The sequence below is a fragment of the Sorghum bicolor genome, chromosome 8 (genome assembly GCF_000003195.3).
Source record: "Sorghum bicolor cultivar BTx623 chromosome 8, Sorghum_bicolor_NCBIv3, whole genome shotgun sequence".
Taxonomy (NCBI): Eukaryota; Viridiplantae; Streptophyta; class Magnoliopsida; order Poales; family Poaceae; genus Sorghum; species Sorghum bicolor.
In genome coordinates this window covers 54,502,819-54,529,379 of record NC_012877.2, presented here as the reverse complement: position 1 = coordinate 54,529,379, position 26,561 = coordinate 54,502,819, and the positions used below count along the sequence as shown (strand labels likewise).

At 44.7% G+C, this 26,561-nt stretch overlaps 1 protein-coding gene across 1 annotated transcript; it reads right to left on the bottom strand.

Annotated features, from left to right (window-relative positions):
* On the bottom strand, nucleotides 8,902-15,704 carry LOC8066334. Its single transcript, XM_021466091.1, has 9 exons — nucleotides 15,528-15,704; nucleotides 14,120-14,600; nucleotides 10,575-10,639; nucleotides 10,373-10,445; nucleotides 10,193-10,266; nucleotides 10,008-10,077; nucleotides 9,581-9,744; nucleotides 9,437-9,509; nucleotides 8,902-9,047 (listed from the first exon to the last, which is right to left on the bottom strand). The coding sequence occupies exons 1-9, from the start codon at nucleotides 15,702-15,704 to the stop codon at nucleotides 8,902-8,904; spliced, it is 1,323 nt and encodes a 440-aa protein (XP_021321766.1).

Genomic DNA, 26,561 nt, shown 5'->3' with positions numbered 1-26,561 from the left:
CAGGCCAAAGCAGCTCGCTAAAAAAAACACATGACCATGACCAACACATGGCTAAAATTACAAGCATGTGCTTGATCTGAAAAGAATAATTACAAGCAGACGTCAACTAGAACTGAAGGTATACATGGCTAAAATTTCCAAAGAAAATTTTCTAACTGCATGTGCTTGATCTGAAAATGTCACTCATCGTGATTCTGCGAGCTATAGAGCAACACATAACCATGACCAACACATAACCATGACCAACACATAACCATGACAGAATAACACCAAGCCGTAGCATTGCACAGCTCATTAGCTTCCTTAAGATTGCAACAGACGTAGAGTTCTAACACACACATCTTTAATTAATATAATCAAATTTCCAACCTAACTTTTAAAAAAATATAACACATTGAGTCTAACTTCGAACCAAAACATAATACAACCTAAAAGGACGAAGTGCAGAGGGACTGTCACCATGTTCTTCTTCCTTGGAGTATGGAGAGAACGTGTCTTCATGGCATGGGACTGTCGCCTTGTCCTTCTTCCTTATAGTAGCCTTTGTTCTTCTTCCTTACAGTAGTCTGTTTCCATGTCCGACATGTCCTGCATTAAGTTGATTCTATGTTATAACATCTATAGTTATTACTGAACATATCACTTACATATCTATGGTTATGATGGATTGCGTGCCCTAGCTGCCGCAGCCTGCCCTTGTGCTCGCCGGGCCCTCGCCCTAGCAGCCAGTGCCACCGCAGCACGGACTCGGTGAGAACCGAGAATAGAGAGACGAGAGAGTGGCTAGGTTGGTGTAGTCTGGATCTGAGAAATACATATCACAAACTATACTACTTCAATCGTCCCTAAAGTACTCAGACATTATTTTTCTATTATACATTTACCATTCTACCCTAAATTATATATATATTTTGAAAATATAATTATCCCATCTTTTCTAAGGGCTGATCCCACCAATTTTAGTACACAATTAGTGCATATGGTTCCACTTGCCTCTCCAATCGGTTCCTCTATCTTTTAGCCATTGGATTGGTCCTCATGAGCCGTCTATTTTTCCATAACCATTGTAAAAATTCTCGCAAAAGGAATATATCTATAACAACCAAAATTTCTTACAATTGGAACATGATAAAAAAGTTCACATTAGCATCAGAGAGTCCCCTAGACATAATCATCATTGTAACACCCTAAAAATTTGACCTAATTCAAATACAACTAAAAGTTTGAACTTTTTAAAACTTTGCATTGGAATTAGAATATGTAACCAATAACCTAGGTAATATTTGCAAATAAATTAACATAGGGAAACAAAACTTGATGCGTTAAACTTTGTGTGAATGCTTGCTTGACTTGTTCAACTTATGGTGGTACACTTTTGCACACTCATGCATTCGAATTTAAATTCAAAATCATGTAAACATTGGCATACATAATCTGGGAAATAGAAAAGAGAAAGGAAAATAAGAAAAGCCACGTGGGCTCAATCTCTTTCCCTCTCTCTCACTCGTCCCGCACCAGCAGCCCATCTCCCTCCCCTCTCCCCTTCCCTTCTCTCGCGTGGGCCAGCCTAGCTAGTGCTACAGCTCCCATGGCCTAGCGCCAGGCCTGGCCTAACCCACGCCTCTCCCTTCTCCCTCTCTCCTACACCAATGCCAGGGCCCTGCACGTCAGCTCAACTGGTAGCCGTACACGGCACAACGCCGTGTGTTAACGCTCCGTTAGCTCCCTGCTGCCAGCGGAGGTAAATGGCGACATGATGTGACCACGTGATCCGTGGTGCCCTCCTTTCCCCTCCTCACGCCCCTCTCCACCCTCACTATGAACTCGTCAACACTGACGCCATGGTCACCTCCGCATTGAGCCACCAAGGCGTTTCACCATGTGCATGGGCAAACGCCAACTGTTGCAAAGTGACCCGACAAGGTCAACCATAAGCACGCGTGGTGGACAAGAGCCCGGGGAAAATATTTCACCACGGGAGCCGACCTAATGGACCCATAAATAGGCCTGACCAGTGACACTTTCACCTTGCCATTTTCCCTCTCTATTCCACCTCTTCCCTCTTCCTCTCCACTGTCTTTCAATTTTCCACAAATCAGAGTTTGTCAGTGCCATGAGCGTCGCCACCTTTCTTCTTCTTCACTGTTGTGTCCTTGGCCAAAATTTGGGTTTCCAGTGGGTCCCCAAGCTTTTCCTCTTGCTGTTTCTATAGATGGTGAGTCACTAAGCTTCCTCCTCTTCCTTTTGCTATAGCTAGTTTGTAGTCTAGGCCACTATGTCATACTACAAATGAGCATTGTGCCCGCCGAGCCACCAGCCATGGTGGCCACCATTGACTACGGTTCGGTCGGGCACTCCACCACCACCCCTACACTCCCCACACACTCGCACACATGTACGCAAAGTTAGTTGTTTAAGTTAGGGCCTCTAGGGCTGAGTCCACCACATGGTGCCGTCGTAATCCCTTTGGCAAGCCGCCACCACCGCCGTGGGCACTCGCTGCCATCAGAGATCCTACCACCAGCTATGTCGTGACCCCATGAGCACTGTCCAGCACTCGTCCGACACCACTAGAGACTGACACAATCAGCTTAACCCACCTCGGCGAGCTTAGTGACTCCCTTATTTTTGTCACTAGCACGGCCACCACCATCATCGTTCTGCTCCCCCCATCCCTCTCACCATCATGTGGGGTCAGGTGGAAATGACATTGTTGTCACCACTAGAAATGACATTGCCGTCACCACTCTGTCCCCATCCATCACCTCCTTCCCCCTTTCCTTCTCTATCGTGTGGGCCCAAGGCCAGAACATCGACACTGCCATCGTGCTCCTCTAATGACATGTGGTGTATATGGATGCCATGCCATTTAAAAATATGTCTTCCTTCACCTGGTCCAATATTTCTCCACATGGTTAATACAATGTGCACACATGCAAGGGATGTTTTGGCGCCCTGGGTATCTTTGTTTCACTGCATACATGAAGTCTTCAACTCCTCTGATGAACATCTGTGAGAAAATCGTGTCCCATTAGCAATCCAGGATCTTTCCATACGTTGCAGCAAAAGTATGCAAAGTCCTTTAGAGTTTTGACCATTGGGTGGACAATGGCAAAACTAGCATTAGAACAAGCATACAGTGTTTGAGAGGTCTACTCTATGCATTTGTTCATATCATACTATGTGTAACACCCTAAATTATGCAAGTCTTTAGAATAGAAGGATTTGATTTAAATCTGTATTTTGTGCTCATGAAACATAGGAAAATAATATTTTTATTAAAATAAAACTCATCATAGAATTTTGCAACATGGATGTGCATTCATGCTGGAGCATGTATTTTATTGTATTGTGTGAATTTAATCAAATTTAGGATAATTCAAACTGGTTTTGAAATGGTTTCAAATTTGGTTTTGAAAATGTTTTGAAATAGGTTTTTAAAAGAAAGGGAAAACAAAAAAAAAATGAAAAGAGAAAATCCCTCCTTCCCGAAACTTTGGCCCGAAGGCCCAGCTCATTTTCCCTCTCCCTCCTCGCGGTCTGGGCCCAGCAAGCGGCCTCGGCCCAAGCCAGCGCACGCGCCCAGCCCAGCTAGAACCGCGGCCCAGCCTACCCCGCGTTCTCCCCCTTTCTCTAGTAGTCACTGCCAAGTGGACCCCGCACGTCAGCGACACTCCCTCCCCTCCTTTCACCTTCCTCACGTGTGTCCGAGAAGGACTTCTCCCCCAACCAACCCAATCCCGATTTAGGCAGGATTTGCTTTCCCCGACCCCTATAAAGTCCTAAGCATCGTACCCCGCGCGCTTGCTTTCCGTTTCCGCCACAAAATCGAGCCTTAGCCGCCACGAACGCTGAAGTTCGGATCTCGCCGAGGCCGCACTCGTCCCCCACCGCGGCGCTAGCTCTCTGCCCACTCATAGGCCGAAACGATCCCCTAGGTGCGTTCGCGTGAAGCTCCTCTACATTTCGGTGTACTCGGTTTTGTTTTTGGTGGACGGCAGCGGGAGTTCTTGAACTCCGGTGACGTGCTCCAATGGCGCCACCGCGCTGGTGCTCTGCTCCGGCGAGCCGGTCGGCCGTTTTCCCCTACAGCGATCCAAGCCGTTAGATCAAAATCCAGCTGCTAGAAATAGAAGGTAACGGTTCGGTGTCAATTTTACTAAAGAGTTCCTGGAGTATTTAAGAATCAAACCCGCGGTCCCCTGGCGCCTTTTGAAAATATGCTTTTTGGTTTTAAAAGCGTAACTCAGTTCGGTCTAAATCCAAAATACGCTATCTGACTTGAAAAACGTAATTCACCTCGGGTTTGGTTCAAAATACGTTTTCAGCAAATTACAAGTTTGCCACTGATTTTCTTTGGCCATAAAACATTCATTTTAACTCCGAATTGACCCATTCAAATTGCATTGGTTTCGTAATCACGAGCTCTACATGTTAGTAGTATTGTTCTCTCAGTTTGAAACTTTTTATTTTCATGATATTATTTAATTAATTACTTTTCTATATAAAATCTTAGAAAATTCGTAACTTCTCCGTTTTAACTCCGATTTTCGTGATTTTATGTCTGTGAGTTCGTAGGGATGCGTAGAATCATTTTATAAACTTTTCATACTGTTTTTATATGATTGGTGTACTGTTCTAATAGTAGTCTTGTTTGCTTCGTGTATGTTGTCTCTGATGTTTGTGTTGGTGATCGATGATCGGATTTAGACGGTGAGAAACTCGTGGTGATCAAGAGTGCTTCAGTGATCAAGATTAGAGCCTTGGACAACTAGTAAGACCAGCAAAATCAACAAGGACATTTAGATTAAGGCAAGTATAACATTTGGGTTTTAACTCTGTGACCATGATCCTGTGACTAGATTAATGTTAAGTAATGAATGATAAAAATGACTTTTTAGCCACTTGATGATTTATCTGTAAGTGATAACCGGGACAATAGTGCAAACATGAAGGCTATAATGGCTCTGGCTTTAGCTCAGTATGAAGACCTTTTCTAGCTTGTTAGCGGTTATCCGAAAGGGCGCTAGAGGGGCTTGCTGTTATGGGTATAGTGCGAGCCTTTGTCCTTATGTGTATAGGTTGCGTGTTATTATGCCATTTGGAAGGGGGGCATCTATATCTGCGCGCCCGGGAAATCTTGTGGCCCTAACATGTTAGACGAACTTTTGAAAGGCTTTATAGTGATCCGTGCCGGCCTCCCTAGGAAGGGGGTTAAGAGACTCGCGACCTCGAGCAAAAGGATCAATCATGACTCATGGGTAAAGATGTGCAACCTCTGTAGAGTGTTAAAACTGGTATACTAGCCGTGCTCACGGTCAAGAGCGGCCTTCGGGATTCTTACGCTAAGGGTGATGATTCTTGTTGTGTTAATATACTCATTAATTATTGTTTAATGCTTTACATTATTTATGTCGCATTGATCATGAGATTGTGGGATCTATACAATCTAGTTGCTATACTTGTTGAGTTCGACATGGACTTACTCTTGCTATTTCCCCTATACTTCAGGAGGAGTGTTAGGCTTGTGATCAACCAGTTAGTTGGGTCCTGTAGATAGATGTTAATACCCAAAGTTTGGAGTTATCTATCCGCTATTTGCTATCAAAGGTTATCTCTTTTATATTATGTACGTATTGTATTTATGCATTGTCTTTTGATATTACGCTTTATTTGTAGCTATATGTGAGATTTGACTTCTAAGACTCACATATGGTGCATATCTGATTTTGTCCTTAAAATCGGGTATTACACTATGGGACAGTCTGGTTTTCTATTTTTGTGTGACAAAACCATTGATTTCAATTGAAATTTGCCTTGCTTTATGTGTTCTTTACTTTATGGTGTACATAAAATTGAGTCCTACAATCACAGAAGAAGGTAATCATACCTTTGTTCTATGAACTAGCACGATACCCATATTTTGCGGACTTGTTAGCTTCATTGTATAATACATGTTAGCAGGTACTTTGTTCTCCTTTGGAAGCATGGCTACGGTAACACTCAAGAACATGTCGAAGCCAACATTAGACAGACCATGTCTAGCTTTTAACATCAACAACTTTAGCACAGACCGGAACGTCGTGAACTCTTTGGTACAACCCTTAGACTTATCATAGAAAGGCTCTTTTCCAGCCTTCATCAGGGTCTCCATACCTCTCATAAAGAACATTGATGGATCCATATAACGACACAATATTGCCTCTAAGAATTCTTCATCTTCCTCATCTGTAACATTTGGCAGAATATGAGTTCTGACACCTTCATTTCCTCCAACGAAACCATGATCAGTAACATTTGGCACAATAGGTTCACTCTGGGAAAAAGGTTGTTGTGTCTTGTGTACGAATTGAAATCCGTCAACAAGCATATCGATGTTCACAGGGTTTCTAGTTGTATAAGGTGCAGAGCTACCCTCTCCATGCTTTGTCCAAATCAAGTAATTCTTCATAAATCCTCGGCATACTAGATGAGAAATGATTGATTCTGTGTCATAAAAACAACAATATTTTTGCAGTCCATGCATGGACACTATATATGCTTCATCTTTGTTCTCCAAGAATGGTTCTTAGCGGCATCAATAACCCTATGAACCTCGGGTATGTATGATGGATCTAGTCTTGATAAGTTATACATCTAGAATGACCTCTCCATCGTTACCTATAAAAAATATAATGCATTGATTGTAATCAATGTAAAACAAATATGATTGTCTAAAGATATTAATTAACTAACCTTTGAAGGAATGAAAATGAAAACCTCCTAGCCACTTGTATATTTTCTCCAATTTGTAGACCTCGAAGCTAAGTTTGCTAAAAGTTAGAAGAATAAAACCATACTAAGTAACCTTAGTCAATATCATAATGGTGAACAAACAAAATCTCTTTCATATTTTGCAATTAATAAACATAAAATCTTAAGTAAGATACGTATCTTTCTCTCTCCATATAAAAACACCATTCATGAAACATAAATACATAGTGGATACTTAAATCAAATTGGAAAATAAATACAAAAACCTAAGTAACATAATTTAAAAAACTAACAAAAAACCTATATTTATCTCTCTACATAAATACACAAGAACACACCATTCATGGAAACAACTAAATAAATCTTGGATAAACTAAATTGAGAAGCAAACATGAAAAGGGAGAGTGGAGAGATATCATCTAGCCATCTTAAGCAACCTCATTTGAGGAAATAAAGACAATGACCTAGCTACCCTTCTCTCTAACATATGGTGAAACCCGAGATCCAAAAAATGGCTCAAATTGAGTAAGAATGAACAAAAAGAGGCAAGAGAGACATAAACTAACCATTCTTAGCAACCTTCTTCCAAAAAATAAAGATCAAAACCTCTCCCCTTGTATTTTGTGAAATCTAGACCTCCAAAATAGTCTCGAATGGAAGGTGGTTGCAAGAAACAGTTCTGGTCGGGGAGGAAGAAGGGGTATTTATATCATGAAGTGGCTTGCTTAAGTGAACTGCCAGTGTAAATTTATTTTGGTGGTTTTATTAAGGAAACCACCAGTGCAAATGGTGCATTTGTACTGATGGTTTTCTTAAGTGAACCGTTAGTGTAAATCCATTTACACTAGCGGTTCACTTAAGAGAATCACCAGTGCAAATGCACGATAAGAAAACCGCCAGTGCAAATGTGTTTCCACTGGCGGCTCTAGAGTTAGGCCAACCGTTTTCTTTATACTGGAGCTCAATAACTGAAACTACCTATATAAATTGGATCCCACCCCCTGCATAGAGCTTTTTCGTACTAGTGTCTTGAGGATGTCTGGCACTCCACGACACCATTGGTTTACTGGTTTGTTGGCTAGGTAAAAGGAGGACAAGCATGAGATGAAGAAAATTAATCATGCTTCTTTAGTTACTGAGTTCTCTCATTCCACCCAATCAAGCAAATCTATGTACCACACGTCTCAAAATAACACCTTGAACCATCAGCTTTAGTTTTTTATTCATGCAAATAGACAAGATATGATTGGAGTGAGTTGCTTCCCCATGGTGAGCAAATTCATATGCATGTGTTGTGCCAACATATATATTGTTTCCCCATTGAATAATTGAAGACTATTATAGCCTTTTCTCGATCTGTACCCTTACTTTATAAATAATAATATCTTCTTTTTGTACCTAAGATCACAGCATTTTCTCTGTATCTACTTTAATGTCCAAAAGGGATTAAGCGTAGATAACATATATCATGTATTCCAAAGATGATGCATGTGGAAAGGATGAGCAATACCAACACCCTTAATATAAAATATGAACACCTAAAATCCTGGCTCGTCTATCTCTCAGTTAATGATCTAACTCATGTCGTCCACATAAGTATGGTTTATAATGAAGAAAATGAATTTAATGGCACTGCTCTCTTGCCTGACTTTCTGTGGATGGCATGTTCTTTTTTTCACGACCATGCTTATGCACTTATTTTATGAGGAAAATAATCACAATGCATTGGGAAGCCTACACTTACCAAAGCATTTATGATAAACCACAGAGAAAACACGAAAACAAAATGTAGAAGCACCAAAATAAACTGGAACAAGAGCATCATTAAGGCTACATTATGAACAAGACTTGCGACCACAACTAGAAGCCTGCCAGCATGCCATACAATGGCACTAGAGACAACAACAGCATGTAGCGAGTCAGAACCCACCACATTGTAGCTGTCCAGATCAAATTACATCTGCTCCTCCATATACAACCATATGAAATCCACACATGGACATGCCCATATATGGACACCACAAGTGTGCTGAATGCCTCTGTTTGTAGCAACGCTCGACTAAACAATCTGAATGAAATTGTTCTGGTCAAATGATCAGGGTGATTTGGATCAGCAGAGCAGGGGTCGTGTGGAGACATGCTGCTCTCCTAGTCTTCCATTGCCTTCTGTTGAAGCTGACAGAGCATGTTGGATGCTGCTGAGTCCCGTGCCTCATGAGGGGTGACCCTCATATCACCATTTACACTCATGTTGAAATCTGGGCCCATAAGGTGGACATTGGCCTGGTACATATCTGCCAATATAGGAGTACAAACTATAAAAGATCGAACATGTAGGAATTAAAATCTATGAGAAAGTTTGCCCAAGCAGCCGAGCTAGAGCAAAAAGAGATTCCGATTATATTTACCAGCGGACATTTGACTAATTGAATTGTGATTAGGACGTATGAGCTAAGATCATGCATATAGTATGATATAACTTGTGTAAGCACCTATCAAAGTCTGAGTTTAAGGTAGGTTTAATGATAAATGTCGCCCACTATATGCATGTCAGTTTCCCAGTGCAAGAAGAGCAGACTGTTAAGCCTAAATCTGACTGCATTATTCTGATGCCTGTTTGGTCCATGGACTCCATGCTACGGCACGCAGGAACTTGAAAAATCAGTGAGTTTCAACCACATACCACCGGTAACTGAAGGAAGTACTTTGTATCTTGGAAGAATCCAGTTGCTCTCACGACATATGTCACCCAGTTGCTGCAATGACTACTGTGAGATAGAGGATTGTAGAGGCTGTCATGACAATAATTTACATGATGTAATCTTACCTGGCATTTATTGCGTAGAAGTATGGCTTCTTTGAGTTTCTTCCTCTTTATGTCCATGGTTTTACATCCTTCTTCAGAGCTAATTGGATTGTCAACTTCCATCATCTTCCAACTATTCTCATATTTCTTTATGATTGACGTTACTTTAGGCGTCATCTCCGTTTCTGCACATGGTTTGAGAACGATATATATGCACTGGTTTGATATAACTTGATGGCAAAAAATTAAGGTTCATAAGAAACAATCACACAATTGAAAAGTTATGTTTATGTATATAGGTCTACAATTATTCTGCACCAATTGAAGTTATCTTGCGATGTTTAATAACATTGTGGAATGGAAAGACAAGTTGTTTGCCACAAAATCATCTGATTTCACACTATTATTGTCCATTTTATCTAGATTTAGATGTGAAATGGTAAAATACCTGTCAAGATTGTTTGAATGTCCATTTCGTACTCAGCGCTTCGATCTCCAAGCTCAAGATGCTCATGGAGCTGAAACGTAGATAGACAAAGATGAGTACACATTAGCTTATCAATAAGGAAAAGAAGAAATATGATCAACAGGCATCACTGTAACTTCAGAAATGAATTGCAATATGTAACATACTGTATCATCTCGCATCTTCTGAAGTAATTGCAGTGTCACATATATTTGAACGTTCATGTTACTTGTGATGCCACCTGAATGCAATTTGATGTATACAAGTTAAGATTTGGGAGCATCATTATGGAAGTTATATACAATAGGGAAAAGAAATTCTTTTTTCTTGGATAGGATTGTCCTTACCAGACTTTTGAATGACTTTCTCCTTTTGGATTTTCAAGGCATGGTTGTTAGTTACAGGATCAATATCTGGTCCCTGGAATATAAATAATTCTTTAAGTTGAAGCTTAACACATAAACTTGCATATACTAATTATTATTGAACTAGAAACATCACGCCTGATTTCAATGCATCTTTCTCTCAAGCTCATACAGAGTTCTTTACCAGAATGATATCTTGGGGCACATTTCTAGAGTTGTTGTCTGTTATGTTCTTGTCCATTTGGACACCTGAAATTAAGTGACTTTATCATAATGATGTGGAGAAACACCAATGGATCAGTAAAATCAAAGTAGTGAGATACTATAAGATTGATAAACTCACTGCCTTGTAAGTCTTTTGTGGGGCTCTGACCATCCCTGTGCTCTGCATAGTTAGCAACTTCAGTCATGAAGGCTTCAGATTTTCTTTTGCAGTTCATGTTGCTGTCCTTACTGTTTTTGCTGCTGCTACAGTTTTGTGTGCCACTATCATGAACTTCTTTTACTACATGCTTATTTTCCTTTGGAGTTGAAACGTTTGTGTTTATTTTTTTCATTTTAGACTTGCTTTCTTTCATCTGTGAAGAACCCAAAGGCCTGCCCCTACAACATGTCAAGAGTAATCTTTTGTCATTAACCTAAAAGAGTTGTAAGAAGACACATTTTGATATCAATGGTGTCATGCGTAATCAGCTGAAATAAATCTTTATGTATACCTATTCATGATGTTTAACAGGACCTCCTTATATGGCAGTAAATGATAGCAGTCAACAACAGATGTCGTTATTGGGTATGGACCACATTCAAATATAGGACCACTCATCCTGTCAGAGGAAAGGAAGAAATATAATAGGAAAACTTTTATAAATTACTAAGAATAAAAAATTGTGTATTAACACTAAGCAATGGAACTCGTTTAGGAGGGACAGTCAGTAATATTATACCATATACACATGAAACAGAGTATCTTGAAACAGGTGGAATGTGATTTTGCAAAGTAACAAATGCTGACATTATCTGTTATGATGGTTATTGTCGTTGCGAGGGCTAGAGAGGGGGCGGACCAAGGGCCTTGGCCATGGCCGAGCAAGAGAAGGTGGTTAATGAAGGCGGGCAATATGCTACCGCTCCAATCAAAGGTCATGGTCAAACCAGACCTGCGGAAGTGGTTGCTTTGCCTGCCTCGGTTAACCTATCAACGGAGGCAGGCGTCTTAAGGCATCCTCCTAAGAGGTGGTTGCCCTAAAGTGCTTGCCTCTGTTAATATAATAGGTAGTTGCCTTATTAATTAAAGTGCACTGTCATGCAAAATTAATCATGTAGTAGTGTGTAGAGAGGCTTAATTGACCCCTAAGCAAGTGATCCTTATAGATAGGCCCATGACATAGCTGAGTCACCCCTTAGTTCCCTTTCAATGACTCCTGCTAAGGTTCTATATTAGCACCTCCTAATGGTGCGCCTAGGATTCACCTCAATTGGGCGCCATTCTAGCAACTTTCCTGATTTGCTGTGTCTAAACTACACCCCTTGTGGACAAGCAGCTCTTCCTCGAGCTGCAACCTAACTTGCTGCCTCCGGAACATAAGGTGAACATCATCCACACACCAGATAGCTGCACTTGTACAGCCACCTAGATCCCATGGCCTGGTTTGGCGGGTGTTGAGACTTGGGCGTGGTCACAACAGCAGACAGCAGAGGTACCCTCGTGGTGACGGGTGGTAGAATGCGTTGACGCTACGCGGTGCTTGCCTACCTATGACACCATGCCTTCTCCCTACCAATTGGCTGTAGGTCCGTGTGGCACAGGGATGAGACGATGAGGAGGGCTGCACCTCCCCAACCCTCTACCACAAACTCTAGTTCACCGCCCGCAGGCAAAATAGCATGTCCACTGCCTAGGGGGGAAAAACATGCCCAAGATCCCCGACGCAACAGACAAGATCAAGGTCCTCCATGCGGTGATGCACAGCTTGGAGTTGCTACAAAGGGGTGCGGGGCTGAATCAGCTATAGATCACGCATCTCCCACACCCACCCACATGCTAGGAGCCATGCGTAGCAGCCTGCAGCCATACCGCTGCTTCCCTGCCGGTTCCGTCATGATGACGGTCAGTTGCTCGATTTGATTCAACGTCTTGCCCTAGGCTTGTATCTGTTGGGTGCCGGTTATGGTGGTAGTGGTGGTTGTCAGTTGTTAGGAGTCCAGGTCTTCTAGACACACCTAGAAAGATGCCACCTGCTGGGACACACGGTCGTTATTAGTGCCTTGTCGATAGGATCCGGCGGCGGCTCACTGAACCTGGCATCTCCAATATACGAGATGTTTTGGTGGCTATTACGGTTGCGATGGCAAGAGGGGGTCAGCCGGGGGGCTTGCCCACGGCCGAGCAAGAGAGAAGGCCTTTTTCTTCTAATTCTTGCTTGATTAGATTGACACATATCCTCTCCTTATATAGAGGCTTTAATTGGTCCCTAAATAAGCCATCCTCATCGATAGGCCTACGACGTAGCACAATCACCCCTTAATTCTCTCCCAGTCACTACTCATAAGTTTCTATATTAGTATCTGCTTATGGTGTGCCCAGAATTCCTTAAATTGGGCATCAATCTAGCCACTTTCTTGATATGCTGCCTCTATCGACATTGATCTTAGATATTAATCTATGAAATTGGGTGCCAATCTAGCCACTTTCTTGATATTTTGTACACATTTGACTAGTTCTACATCATGCAACGTTACAAAGTAGGCACAGTGTTAAAGCAAACCTTTTGATCAGGGCTTCTAAAGGCATTTCCTTAAGCTTGCTGTCGACAGTCTGATCATAGTGCAGAATGAACAACATGGTTGATGTCCCTTTATTACTCAGTGAGTACACCCGATGTTCTTCGATAAAACGCAACTGTGTACGCTTCATACCTATTAAAACAAACTGTGTGAGACATAGCTAAGACATACAAAAGATACGAGCACATGCACAGAATTTGCAAAATCAATAAAATCAAGCACACAATTCCTCTTCCCGAGCAACTTGTGTATGGAGTACACAATCAGGTGTAATTAATTTAAAGAATAACATTGATTGCCAGCAGCTCATGTACATAATCTAAGTTACTCTAGGACGCCATTGGTTGGCCTCCCGTCTAAGCTTGGCTCGCTCAGCATCCAGGGCCTCAGCATCGATGCTGGATCCATGCAGGGAGGGTTATCTACTTATCTTTGGCTGCTCACGTGGAAACAATCTTTTTTTTTTCACACTGGGCGGGTAACCCCCATTTCCATTATAGCATAACAGAAATACATTGCGCGGGAACAACCTGGACCAGAGTTTTTAATTTGTTTGGTTTGATGCATATATTAATAAAGAAATGCACAGAAAAAGAAAATGCAGCCAGTCTTTAAGCAAATATGCTCCGCCCGCTCGCCCATGCATGCGGCCATGAAAACAAGATTTTTTTGTCATGGGGCGAGCCAGGCCAGGGGCAGCTTTTGCATGGAGCAAAACCTGGCTGACACCCTAGACTAAACCAAACACGTGTATATGTTGACCCTATAACTCCACAAAATGACCATACTCTTGTGGCCCTGTGCTTGTGGGCGAACTACAATTAATTCTACTTAAAATTGGGGCAGCATCCAAGTGCCCTAGTTATTAAAAAAGGAATAAGGGTGCATACATAAAATACACTATAAGTTCAAGACGAAAGCCGTACAAGTGTATATAGCACCAACCTGTTTTTAGCTCGACCTCTGAATATGCAATCTGCTGAAGCATGTATGGTACAGAAGGAAGAGGTATGGGTTTATTACTCAACCCCTGCACTGGCCTTTCATTGTTGAGCGAAGCATCAAATGCAGTCTCGATATCTTTCTCCAACATAGACCAGACGCCCTTGGTTTGGGATCCATGCTCGAGCAAGCAGACATTCTTTGTCTGATTGATAAGCAGAACAGCAACCTTGGAGATCGGCCACATCATCATATCAGGGGAGTCCTTGGTGGCGTCAAGCGCCTCGGCAATGTCGCAGGCATCGATGATTGCCTTATCGGTAACCGAGAGCCCCGCCTCCCCTACTCCATTCAGGTACATGAGCAGATTCTTGTTGGTGACGGTGAGGGAAGCGGACTTGGAGAACTGGTCTGGACTGGCAAATTGAAGCTGCGGGAACTGCTTCCGGTGGTAGTAATTGTACAGGAGAACTACCGCGTGCACCTGCACAACCACAAAAACAATCGCAGACGGGTTAATGAAAAAAAAAACAAAAGCGAATCGCAAAAGCCCCAAGCATGAACTAAATAAGCTACAGTAAGCTCCATATGATATGATGCAGCCATGAGGAAAGCCACAGCTCGATGGGCAATTGAAAAAACGAAACGAAAGACAAAAAAAAAAGAGTGCAGCCAACGCTAGCTAAGGCCCTGTTCAGGTGCTTTGAAATTTTATGCACCTGAAAAGACAATATACATATGTATTTTGATGTGCACATGAATACCCCAGGAAAAACAAATGAATTTTACAACCATGGAACTGTTTTTTTTTGGATAAAGATTGCAGTTCCTGGTGCCGCCTGCCTGCTCGAGATCTCCGGCTTTCCATCCTCGACCCTCTGTCTGTGGCATGCCATGGCATCCCGGCAACCAGGCACAGACGCCATGGACACTGCCACATCGTTAGCCTTGACCCTCAGTGCCGGCCTCTACCGCTACATTCTCCACACCAGTACACCACACGCACGCTCGAGTACACCTCAGCCTCCAGAGGGTGAGGCCGCGAGGGGCCGACCCGCCAAACGCCGAACAGCGGCTGCCGAGCACCCGAGCCGGCCTGCCCAGTGCGACGGTGGTGCCCCCGTTGGCCATGGTCGTCAGTCGTTGGAAGTACGCCGCCGCCATGCTCGACTGAGGCCGCCGGATCGGGAGATCGAGAGAGCGTTGAGCTTTGCATCTATTCGGCGGGGACGGATCGGATCGCAGATTCGCAGCCCCGGAACACGAATCGCACTCGCACACGGGGAGGAAAGCCGGGAGCTCGCCGAACCAAATACGAATCATCGCACGCCCGGAAACCAAAAAAAAAAAAACATACGAATCATCGCACGGGGAGGATCGGAGGCGCAACGCAAGCGAGCTTGTTCCTCACCTGACGCGCCACGGCCTCCTGAGTCTCAGGCGACAGGGCGTCCTCCCGGTCGACGACCTGGCCGAGCGGCAGCACCGGATCCACCAGGTGCTCCACCAGCAGCCCCACCGCGTCCTCCAGCTGCAACACCTCCTCGGCCTCGCTGCTACTGCCGCTGCCGACTTCTTCTTGCTCCATCGCCTCGCCGGAACCCAAGCAGCTAGCTAGCTAGCGTCCTGATCGAGCCGCCTCTAGGGTTTTGCGCCGCTTGGGGCTAGGGTTTTTTTTTTCTTCCGACGAGAGCTGGGGCTGGCTGGGGGATGTCTGGACAGGGTTTTGCGCCGTGCTCGAGAAGGGCAGGGACGCGCGGCCGCTGTTCTCTGACGAGGGCTGGGACTGGGAGAATGAGAGCTGTGGCTGGCTGGGACTGGCAGCCGTGGGGGTGGAAAGGGGAAACGCGGTGTGGTGCGCGTGGCGAGATCTGGCCGCCGTCCAACACGGGACCAGCAGGTGGAGCGGGCCGTCGTCACAGGCGCGCGTCTCGTGACGATCGAGGAGTGGAGTTGGCCGGCCGCGGCGGAACGCTGCCTGCTGCCTGGGCTGGCCTGCTTGTGCCTTGAGACCGGAGTACGTTGATCCTTGCTGGATTCTACTGGGAACAGGTCATCATTGGTCGGGCTCAGGACAGGTAGGTAACGGCCAACGGGCTACGACGCCGCAACGCTGCCTCCTTCTTCTTCTTCTTCTTCTTCTTCTTCTTCTTCTTCTTCTTCTTCTTCTTCTTCTTCTTCTTCTTCTTATTATTATTATTATTATTATTATTATTATTATTATTATTATTATTATTATTATTATTATTATTATTATTATTATTATTATTATTATTATTATTATTATTATTATTATTATTATTATTATTATTATTATTATTATTATTATTATTATTATTATTATTATTATTGTTATTGTTGTTATTGTTGTTATTGTTATTGTTATTGTTATTGTTATTGTTATTATTATTCTTATTATTATTATTGTTGTTGTTGTTATTATTATTATTATTATTATTATTATTATTATTATTATTATTATTATTATTATTATTATTATTATTATTTTATTTTTTTTGCGGTAGCCTGCCTTCTGAGTTTTGAGGGCACCTACAACGGGGGCCAGGTTGAGCCGTCTGTGTCCCACGTGACATTTGCAAAAAGCACCCTCGTGAACAAGAAACGAGGCGAGCACACTACTGGATACTGTTAGTTGGCCGAGGGGCTAAAGCGCTCGGTGAAGGCACTAAAGCCGTCGGCGAATGTTCACCGAGCGTAGCCATCGGCGAACGTTGCTCGGAGAATAAGTTCTCGGCGTAGAGCTCTTCGCCGAGAGCCAAAACACGGGTGTCCGCCCACCGCTCGGCAACACTTTGACGCCGTCACGGCGTAGTTTGACGGGGACGGCGCCTTCGCCGAGCGCCCTGTCCACCACGCTCGGCGAATGGAGGAACGTGCCGACTTTTTTTCTTTTATTTTTTTCTTTTGCCAAAAATGGTTGCCGAGAGCCCTGTTGACCAGCTCTCGGCGACGCTATATCTTCGCCGAGCGCCCTGTTGACCCCCTCTCGGCGAACCTAACGCCTGCGCCGAGCGCAGTGGCCATAGCTCTCGGCGAAGCTGGAAACCTAGGAATTTTTGGTTCGGTAGCCTCCAGCTTTGCCGAGAGCTATGACCATTGCTCTTGGCGAAGCATGCCTTTGCCGAGCGCAGCTCTCGGCAAAGCTGGGAACCTGATTTTTTTTGTTTGTTTTGCTTATATATATCACAGTTACATAGCCCAGATCACATATATCAGCACAAGCACAATCCCAGATCACATATATAGCCGAAATCACATATATTAGCACACGATATATCACAAGCACATATAAAATCCATAAGTTCATCACGATATATCACAAGCACATAAGTTCATCACGTCCATCACATCACGACATAAGGTCCACACATAAGTTCATCATGACAGAAGCTCCACACATGTCCACACAAGTTCATCACAACATGTCCATAATACAAACCACAACTACAAAAGCAAGACAAAGACCAACTCACTGCTACTGTGGCCACGACGACGGTGAAGGGTTCCTTGGACCAGGCTGCTGCGGCGGGTTATTAGAACCCGCGGACTGAGGCTGCACAAAGTAGGAGATTGTCCGTGAGATAATGGAAACGGAATCGAAACTGAGATTACATGTCTATAAGAACCATGTTACTCACACGAGTGCCAAAGTGGAGCTGAAGCTGAGGCCGAGGCGGCGGTGGTGCCGGCGAAGGAGTAGGTTGGACGAGCAGATCATCCACCGATATCCCACACTGAGGCCCCATCTTGGAGACGATCTTGATCAACTGCGCCACCCGCCTATCCTGGGCCTCCCGCTCGACCCTCTCGGCTGCTAGCTGGGCCTCGATCTCCAAGGCTCGCTGATCCGCTGCCAACACCCGCGCCTAAAGAGTAGATGTCAGTATATACGTCGGTATATATCAATGTACAAAGAATGTAACAGAAATAACCTCGAGTGCGTCGACCCGCTGCTGTGAAGGAGTCGGCGTGGGTGTATGGGGACGCTGCCGTCCGTGCTAGCTGCTCGGATCTGGGAGAGAGTGGGAGTGGAGGCGGTGTCGATGACGGAGTCCGCCATCCAGTACCATCCGTGCTTCTTGCCTCCGCCTAGCCTCATCACGAGCTCGGTGTCGATCTCGTTCCTGGCCGGATCCCACTCTGGCCCATGGACGAACCATCCCGCCTCCGCGTGCCCGGACAGGCGGGAGTGCACACTCGCGTTGGTGTACGCCTCGGGCGGGTCGCTCGGGTTGTAGGAGACAGAGGACGAGGCCTTCCCATTGTGGGACATGGTGTATGCCGTGAACTGGTTCACCTCCACGCCTGGGTGTGCAGCCGCTTGCAAGGAAGACATCAAGAAGGTTAAAAGTAATATAGAATTAAGGGTTAGAATAAAAAAATAAGTTCTCATACATATGCTTGCGCGTAGCCGGCGAGGTTGCGGCTGCCTTGGTGGTGCGAGACGCCTTGCATCATCATACGTCGGTCGCGTGCCTCCTGGTGCTGCGCGGCCCAATCCTCAGATAGCCACTAGTCCACGATCCTCTCCCAGCAATCAGGGAAGGCCTGACACCAAGGTAGGATCATCTGCACATGAACAACACACAAACACCAAGGTAAGATCAAATTTTAGTAACTCATTATAAAAAAGGTTCGATGGCGACCTGTATGTACTCGTCCCGGGTCAGCTGCGGGGTCCTAGCGTCGTCCTTGGTGATCTTCTCTCGAAGGATGGCACGGTGCCAGTTGATTATGCACTGGAGACGCCCCTCGTAGTGCAAGTCCACGACTAGTTTTGTGCAGGCTTTGGTGATCACCAACTCCGCCACCGCCTTCATTCCCTCCTCCAATTTGTAGTAGTTCTGCACACATAGGCAAGGAAGGCATTAATTATTTCAATTACAATATAATGCATCGATGTGACTTAGTTCCAAGAAGACTTACCAAGAGCTCGGTCCTCACCCGCTGGGCCTTGTTGCCATACTCTGTGTCAGAGGCCGTGGCGTAGTGGTCAAACGTGTAGGCTGGCTCCCTCACACTAGCCATCTGCACTAGGCCAGGGTAGTGCTTGCAGACGAGAAGACCCAGGATGTGGTTCACGGGCCACCCTTGCCCCTGCACAACCTGCCAGTTCCTACAAAAACGATCCACAACACATATTATAATTTGTAAGGTCAATTTTGAACATATCATACGAATTAGTTTTGAGAAGTAAACTTACTTGGCCCCTAGAGGGCGGATCGTCGGGCGTCGATCCTGAGCTACCGCGTGCCACGGGAGGCTCAAGGGACCTCTCAAGTAGGGCCACTGCTGTGGACCAGAGGCACCGGAACCAGAGGCACCGGACCCCTGGCCCACGTCGGCCCCGCCCCCTGGTCGCCGTCCTCCCCGCATCCCACGTCGTTGTCCTGGTCGGGGTCCTCGCCCCCTCGTCGTCGTCCTCGTCCTCGTCGTCGTCCTAGGGGAGGAGGATGAACAGGCTGCCTCCTCGCCCCCTGGTCCTCCGGGTGCTCCTCCCCGTCCTTGGCCGCTTTCCCGACAGGTCCACGTCCTCGCCCGCCACAGGACCTGAAGCCTGGTACAGCGTGTTCAGCGACCTTTGTCGCACGCCACCCGACATCTTCCTTCGATCACCTGCAGAAACAAACAACAAACAAATATTGTATTAGAAATAACATAATGGAAAAATGAATAAAACATAATTACATAGAAGCAAAATGAATTACATAGTATTACATGTACTAGAAATATTGTTCAGGATCAGGATTAGCTGGATTATAAGACTCGTCATCACTATCAACCATGTCGAATGCTTCATCGTAAACCAAAGGAATGTTCTCTGAGTTGTCATTTTCTAAACTTAATCGATTAAGCATTTGTAGGTCCCTCTGGTCTTGCATCTCATCTCCCGCATCCTCGTCAACAACCACAACTTGCATCTCATCTTCCGTTCCCATTGATTGGGTTATGTCTACCACGAGGGTCCCTTGCAGCCCGTCTTCTTGAAAGAACTCTCTGGCATATGTGTTTGGGTTAAAGTTGTAATCTTCAGCGAACTCTGCTTGGTGATAGTCATCTATCATGTCTGGTACCCGGCCATCACCATCAAAAGCCTCCACCTGTGCTCTCACCACCTCCTCTCTCATAATATGACCTTCACCATGGTAGATCCACCGGGTATAGCCCAGCGTGAATCCATGCTTAACAAGATGTCTGCCCATTTTGTCCTTAGTTATCCTTTTTCTGTTGTCACAGTAGCTACAGGGACACCTGACTAGAGTCTCTCCTCTAGCAGCCGGGCCAAATGCATGCTCCAAGAATTCATTTGTTTTGAACACCCATGCCTCATCAAAATCTCTCATACTTCTCCATTGTGTGTACATCCACTTACGGTCTTCCATCCTCTAATATAGACTACTAAGACAAGTAACTTAAGCCTCAGATGCATCTACATGGTGTTCCTACTCTCTAATAGGTAAGGATAGGTCCTAAACCCACCCGTATATGCGCAAATGGATTAGTCTCCATGCTCCGCTCTGATCCGAGACGAAATTTCGACAGCACCTCCCCGCTGTTCTCCAGATACACGTCCTAGAAGGGAGAGTGTGTATCCGAAGAACAAGTGGGAGGTGGTGCCAAAAGTTCATCCCGGATCAGAGCAGAACAAGGAGACTAACACATCTACGCATATACGGGCTGTCCAAATACGTGGACAATTTGAAACAGATAAGGTTATTGATATGCAAACATGTGCATACCGATAACCATATCTCTTCTGAACGGGTGACGACTAACGGGGTTATGTGAGGTGAGACCAAGACGGGCTATACCTTAGGTGGTGGTGGAGTAAGGCTACTGGGGCAGTGGTGGGTCGGTGCAGTGTCGAGGTGACACGGTGCAGGCAGAAACTCCCCGACTCGCCTCCTCCGCACGTCTCACTACAAAAAGAAAACATATACTATTAATTCAAATTTTCGGCAGCACCCCCCTATACATAGAAGTATCCATAACCTGTAAGAAACAACGACACAATGGCCAACAACCACATTTACCAAGCATCGCGTTAACCGCCGACATATATCACCACACCACCACCACAAACTAGCATCCATGGGGATTATACCTTCGTAGACGGCGAAGTGAAGGTTGACGTGTGGGACGGGCCAGTTCGGGAAGTGGCTTTAGTGGTCTTCTCCTCCCTCTCGTCGTCCTGCCCTCCTCGTCCAATCCGTCTTCCTGCTTGAAGGCCGGGGAGGAGGTACGACGCGGCCGGGGCGTGGACCTAGGGTTAGAGCGGCACACAGGTGGGTGGGGCTACTGCCGAGCGGGCGGGCGGTCACAGGGGCACATGCGGCCGGCAGCTAGGGCGCGCACGAGGGCCGGCGGCGAGGGGGCGCATGCAGCCGACAGCGTGGGCGCGCGCGGCAGGAGGGGCGGGGAGGCGGTGCAGAGGAGCGGAGGAGTGGGTCGGCGCGGGGCGATGGCGCGGCCGCGGGGAGGGAGCTAGGGGAGGCGCGCGGTGGTGGGCGAGAGCGGCGGCGCGGCCGCGCAGGGTGCGGTCAGCCAGGGAGGGGCGCGCGGGTTGCGGGGCAGCAGCTGTGGAGGCGGAGGCGGCGAGCTGTGGAGGCGGCGGCGGCGTGCTGTGGAGGCGGCGGCGGGCTGTGGAGGCGAGTGCGGGGTGTGTCTGTGTGTGTGCCACACACACAGACACAATCAGGATAAGGTTAGGGTTAGGCCCTTTGCCGAGCGCCAGATCTTGGAGCGCTCGGCAAAGGTTAGATACTGATTTTGAAACAGCAAATGCACTTCGCCGAGAGCACTGGTTAGCTCTCGGCAACGGCGCTTCACTGAGCGGCAGCCTAAACGCTCTCGGCAAAGAGCTCCTTCGCCGAGAGCTAACCCTAGCTCTCGGCAAACTAGTTTTTAATTTTTTTTCCTTTTGCCTTGAGATTTTTTGTTAGTTTTCCCACTTATATTTGGTCACAATAATGAAAGTTGAGCCATTTCTAATAAATATAGCTATATTTCTTGCATTTCTTTCGTTTCATTGAATTTTTCTGATAAATGCATATTTGAACTGCACGTGCATGAAATAATGGAATTCTATGCATGGGAAGTTGACGTTGTTATTATTTAGTGTGAAATAAGGCCGTGTGGATGTACAGGCCCGAACTCTCGCACCTCGGGTTGACGGAACACGACTTCAAATTTGGAGGTCAATCGTTTTTAAATTATATTAATTGCAAACTAATTCCAAAAAAACATGAAACTTGGTGTGGTGTCATGATATCACATGCGGAGCCTATGGTAAAAATTTGAGAACGTTTTGTGCACGGCGTCACACAACATGCTCACAAACCTAGAGATCCAACTTATGATCATGCACGTGCTGTTCAAATATGCATTTATCGAAAAAATTCAATGAAACGAAAGAAATGCATGAAATATAGCTATATTTATTAGAAATGGCTCAACTTTCATTATTGTGACCAAATATAAGTGGGAAAACTAACAAAAAAATCTCAGGGCAAAAGGAAAAAAAAATAAAAATTAGTTTGCCGAGAGAAGGAGCTCTTTGCCGAGCGGCGCCGTGAAGCTCTCGGCAAACCATGCTTGTTTGACGAGCGCGTTCTATAGCTCTTGGCAAAGAAAACGGCGGGGGACGGTTTCAGACCACGGCGTCAAATTTTGCCGAGAGCGTTTGTTGCCGAGGGCTCGACCGTTGGCGAAACCTATTTTGCCGAGTGTTCCACTTTGCCGAGGGCTAGGCGCTCGGCGAAGAGTAGCTGCACCGAGCGTTGTTCTTTGCTGAGAGTTGCTCTCGGCGAACTCCCTCATTGCCGAGTGCCCGAGAAAGAGCTCTCGGCGAACTAACGGCGCTCGGCATCCTTAATGTTTCCGGTAGTGGAGGTTGTCATCTCACGACGCCTGGCTTTTGTGTTCTGACTCCGTGTTGTATGGGGTCGTCTTCACCGAGCGCTGAGGCACGGGATCCACCGGCCGCATGCGGGAGAAGCAAACATGCGCCAATACGCGCCAAAATCACCGAGGCCTAGGATGTTTGCTGCGGGAGGTGTCGAGCTCGACGGTGCTAGTGGAGTGCGCCAGAGGATGGCAAGTCTGTGCCACCGGAGAATGGCCGGCTCTAGCTCAGAGCGCAAGGAGGCGAGATCCGCCGTCCTAGGCGACGTCTCGACCAAATTCCATTTGAGTGGTTGTTCGCTCATTTTCATCCGACTGCTACAGCCATTCCCACTTGCTCACATGATGGGTCCAGCTTACCTCGTTGGGCGAACGCTGGGCGGAGCCTCAACGGGTCCAAGGAGAGGTGTTGTAGAGGACAAAGAGGTGATAACAACATTGGGGAAGACGAGATTCGCAACGGCAGCTGCTACTTAAATACAACAAGTGGCTAGGGTTTTGCATCGCTAATTCGATGCCTGTGCCTTCCGATGGGATGGCCAAGGCACGTGGTGGTCAGAAAGCGGTAGCACACGGAAGTTGGGGCATGGTAGTAGGGCGCTAGTGTTGGTGGCACCAGAGGGCTGCTGCTTCCCTACTGTTTCTAGGGGGTGGGGTCATGGTTGGGCAGGTGGGTCGTGAGTTGGGCCTTCGCATCACACATGTGAGGTAGGCTAACTGGGAGCGAGGGCTAGGCGGGTGCGGGAGTGAAGCGGCTCAAGGGTGAGCTAGCCTCAGCCTAGTGTGCATGTTGGGCCCAGGTGCCGAGCTTGCCTTGTGTTGGAGGAGAGGTGGAGAGGGAGCAGAACTGTGCCAAGGTGAGGGGTTTAGGCCTAAGGCAGGGTTAGGTACAGGAAGGAGGTTTCCTATTTATCTAGAGGGTCAAAGAAGAGACTAAACACCAAGCAAAACCAAATCAAAACCCAAGGACTTATCCATGCAAGTAAATTATATGCGGTGCACAAAATTATTTGTTGTCTCTTTGCATTTGTGAATGGAATGGGAGGGAGGGTTTCGTTTTTTGGAAATAATAGAAATCATGTACGAGGGTCATAGGCTGAATTTGGGTGGCTAGATTCAACTCAACTTTTATTTTGTTCAAAAACATTTTATTTTGGAAAAAATCCTCTTGTTATGTGTTGACTTGGCCAACTTCATGACAAGTGTCTTGATGCAAAAATGCGAAGTTGTTATTTTGAGTTAGGTCAAGAAAGGGAAACATTTAAGTTAGTTTTGACCGAGAAATACATGCTTCTTTCATTGTAGGAAAAAATTAAAAAGGTCATATTTTTGTGTTACAATAACCCATTTTGTTAGAGAGGCCTACCTTGAAAATCAAATTTTAGGGGCGGCTAGATTAAGATTTATTTCTAGGAGTGTTCCGCTAGCTATAGTGTCCCCATCCTAGGGATGGTTTTCTTCTCGCAACTGCTCATGAAAATTGATTTATAGGAGAGTACTGTGAGCTATAATATTCTTGGCCCAAGTTAGAGGTGGTCTCTTATGTGGACAGTCTCTATGAGAAGTGAGTTGTATAAAAAAAGATCTGTATAGTGGTGCAAGTTAAAGATTTAGTCCCCTCATCTTTCACACCTATCACCATACTACTCCCACTGCCGCAGCAGCCTTTGCCCCCCTCCAAAGGTCTATTTGCTCGGCACCCACCCACTTCACTGGTCTATTCGCAGGGGCCTTTATTCTTGTAATGACTACAAGTACAGTGGCAAGCAGAGTCATTTGCAAACTTTCTTGGAACTTTCTCGTTTCTAGAATGATTGTTATTCTTGGACAGAGGGAGCAAAGGCTACCAATAAGGTCGCTGGTCAAAGGAGCAATGAATGGTGCAGTTTTCTTTGCTTTGACTAGGCCCACCATCCTTGCTCTTAATTTCATTTCTTAAATACTGTAGATGCTAGTTGGCCCATTTGGAATGTACTCCCTACATCCTAAAATAAGTGATGTTTTTACTTCTAGACTTCTTGTTTGATCATTCATCTTATTCAAAAATTTTATATAAATATTATTTATTTTCTTATGACATATTCTATCATTATAGATACTTTAACAATGACTTATTTATTTTATTATTTGCACAAAAAATTGAATAAGATGAATGGTCAAATAAGAAGTTTATAAAAGTAAAAAACGTCACTTGTTTTAGGGTGGAGAGAGTAGTTGTTCACCAGAATATTTGAGCATCAATTTTGTGTTCACTTCCAGAGTACTCCCCCAACTTAAAGAAACGATTTTATTGGACAAAGGGAGTAAACGCTACCAACAAGGTCTGTGGTCAAAGGAGTAATGAATGTTGTAGTTTTTCTTTGCTTTGACCAAGCACACCGTGCACACATCATAACTCTTAATTTCACTCAAATGCGGTAGATGCCGGTTGTCCAGTTAAAGATCACACCATTCCAAAAATAAGTGACAATTTTTATCTCTAGACTTCTTGTCTTACAATCCATCTTATTAATTATATTAATTTTTTATATAAATATTATTTATTTTGTTATGACCTTTTCTATCATTAGAGGTTTAGTCAACCAATTTTATTTTTGTTATAATAATATTTCTTTCAGCTTTGGGCAAAAAAAATTTAACGGGCACATGAGTTAATTAGTTACTATAGAAGCCATATATATGGTCATAACTATGATATGGAAAGAGGTTTAGCGTGGTTTGATTATGTAGCCATCATGAATATTGTTAATTATATCTTCTGGTTGGCTTTCATCTATTTGAACCTATGGAAATATTAGAAAAAACCATAGCTATTAGTATTGTGGGTTAAACCATAGCTAAGAAAAATAATGGACCTGCACTAATGGCAAGGAGAAAGAAAAGGGCAGCTAGCTGAAAATGCAATAAATTGAATACCTCTTCTCAATTGTGAGAGAGATCTCCAAGAGGTAGGGTAAACTCTAAGTTCGATATAGCCAATTGGTTCATTCATATGTTTGGAAATTTTTGAGACTATTTTTTTTGCATGAACTAACTATAGTTAAAGATTATTTGATAAATCTCATTTGAATATTTATGATATTTAATATCAATATTTTGGAAACAATAAATTTATTTTCCATAGAACCAAATGCACATTAGTACAACACTTTCAATTAATTACTACAAACTATAATTTGAGTATATACGACATAAGGTAGGGGGTGGCTAGCTGCTATTAATAGATACAAAATAACTACGAGGAATCTAGCTACAGTTAATTTGGATTGGTTTTTGAAATGTTTTGAAAATTCAAGGACTAATTTACTACACTAGAAAGATACTTTCAACGGTAGCCCAATGAGTGCAACACAATGTTATGTGAATAATTATGATATCTTCTGTCAATATTAAGAAAATAAAAAATATTTCTTTATGGACATAAAGCACATGAGTTCTGTAAATTTAACTAATTTCATGGAACTATATATGTATTGATTATTGTGATATTGCAAGAGGCTTGGCATGATTTTACTCTATA

Bases quoted from the DNA above. Each gene is read 5' to 3' on its own strand.
- LOC8066334 (XM_021466091.1), bottom strand. From the start codon at position 15,704: ATGGAGCAAGAAGAAGTCGGCAGCGGCAGTAGCAGCGAGGCCGAGGAG. The intron at 10,640-14,119 runs GTTGGTGCTATA...ACTTAATTTCAG, and splicing joins AGAGGTCGAGCTAAAAACAG to GTGTCCAAATGGACAAGAAC. The intron at 9,510-9,580 runs GTAAGATTACAT...TAGTCATTGCAG, and splicing joins TTCTACGCAATAAATGCCAG to CAACTGGGTGACATATGTCG.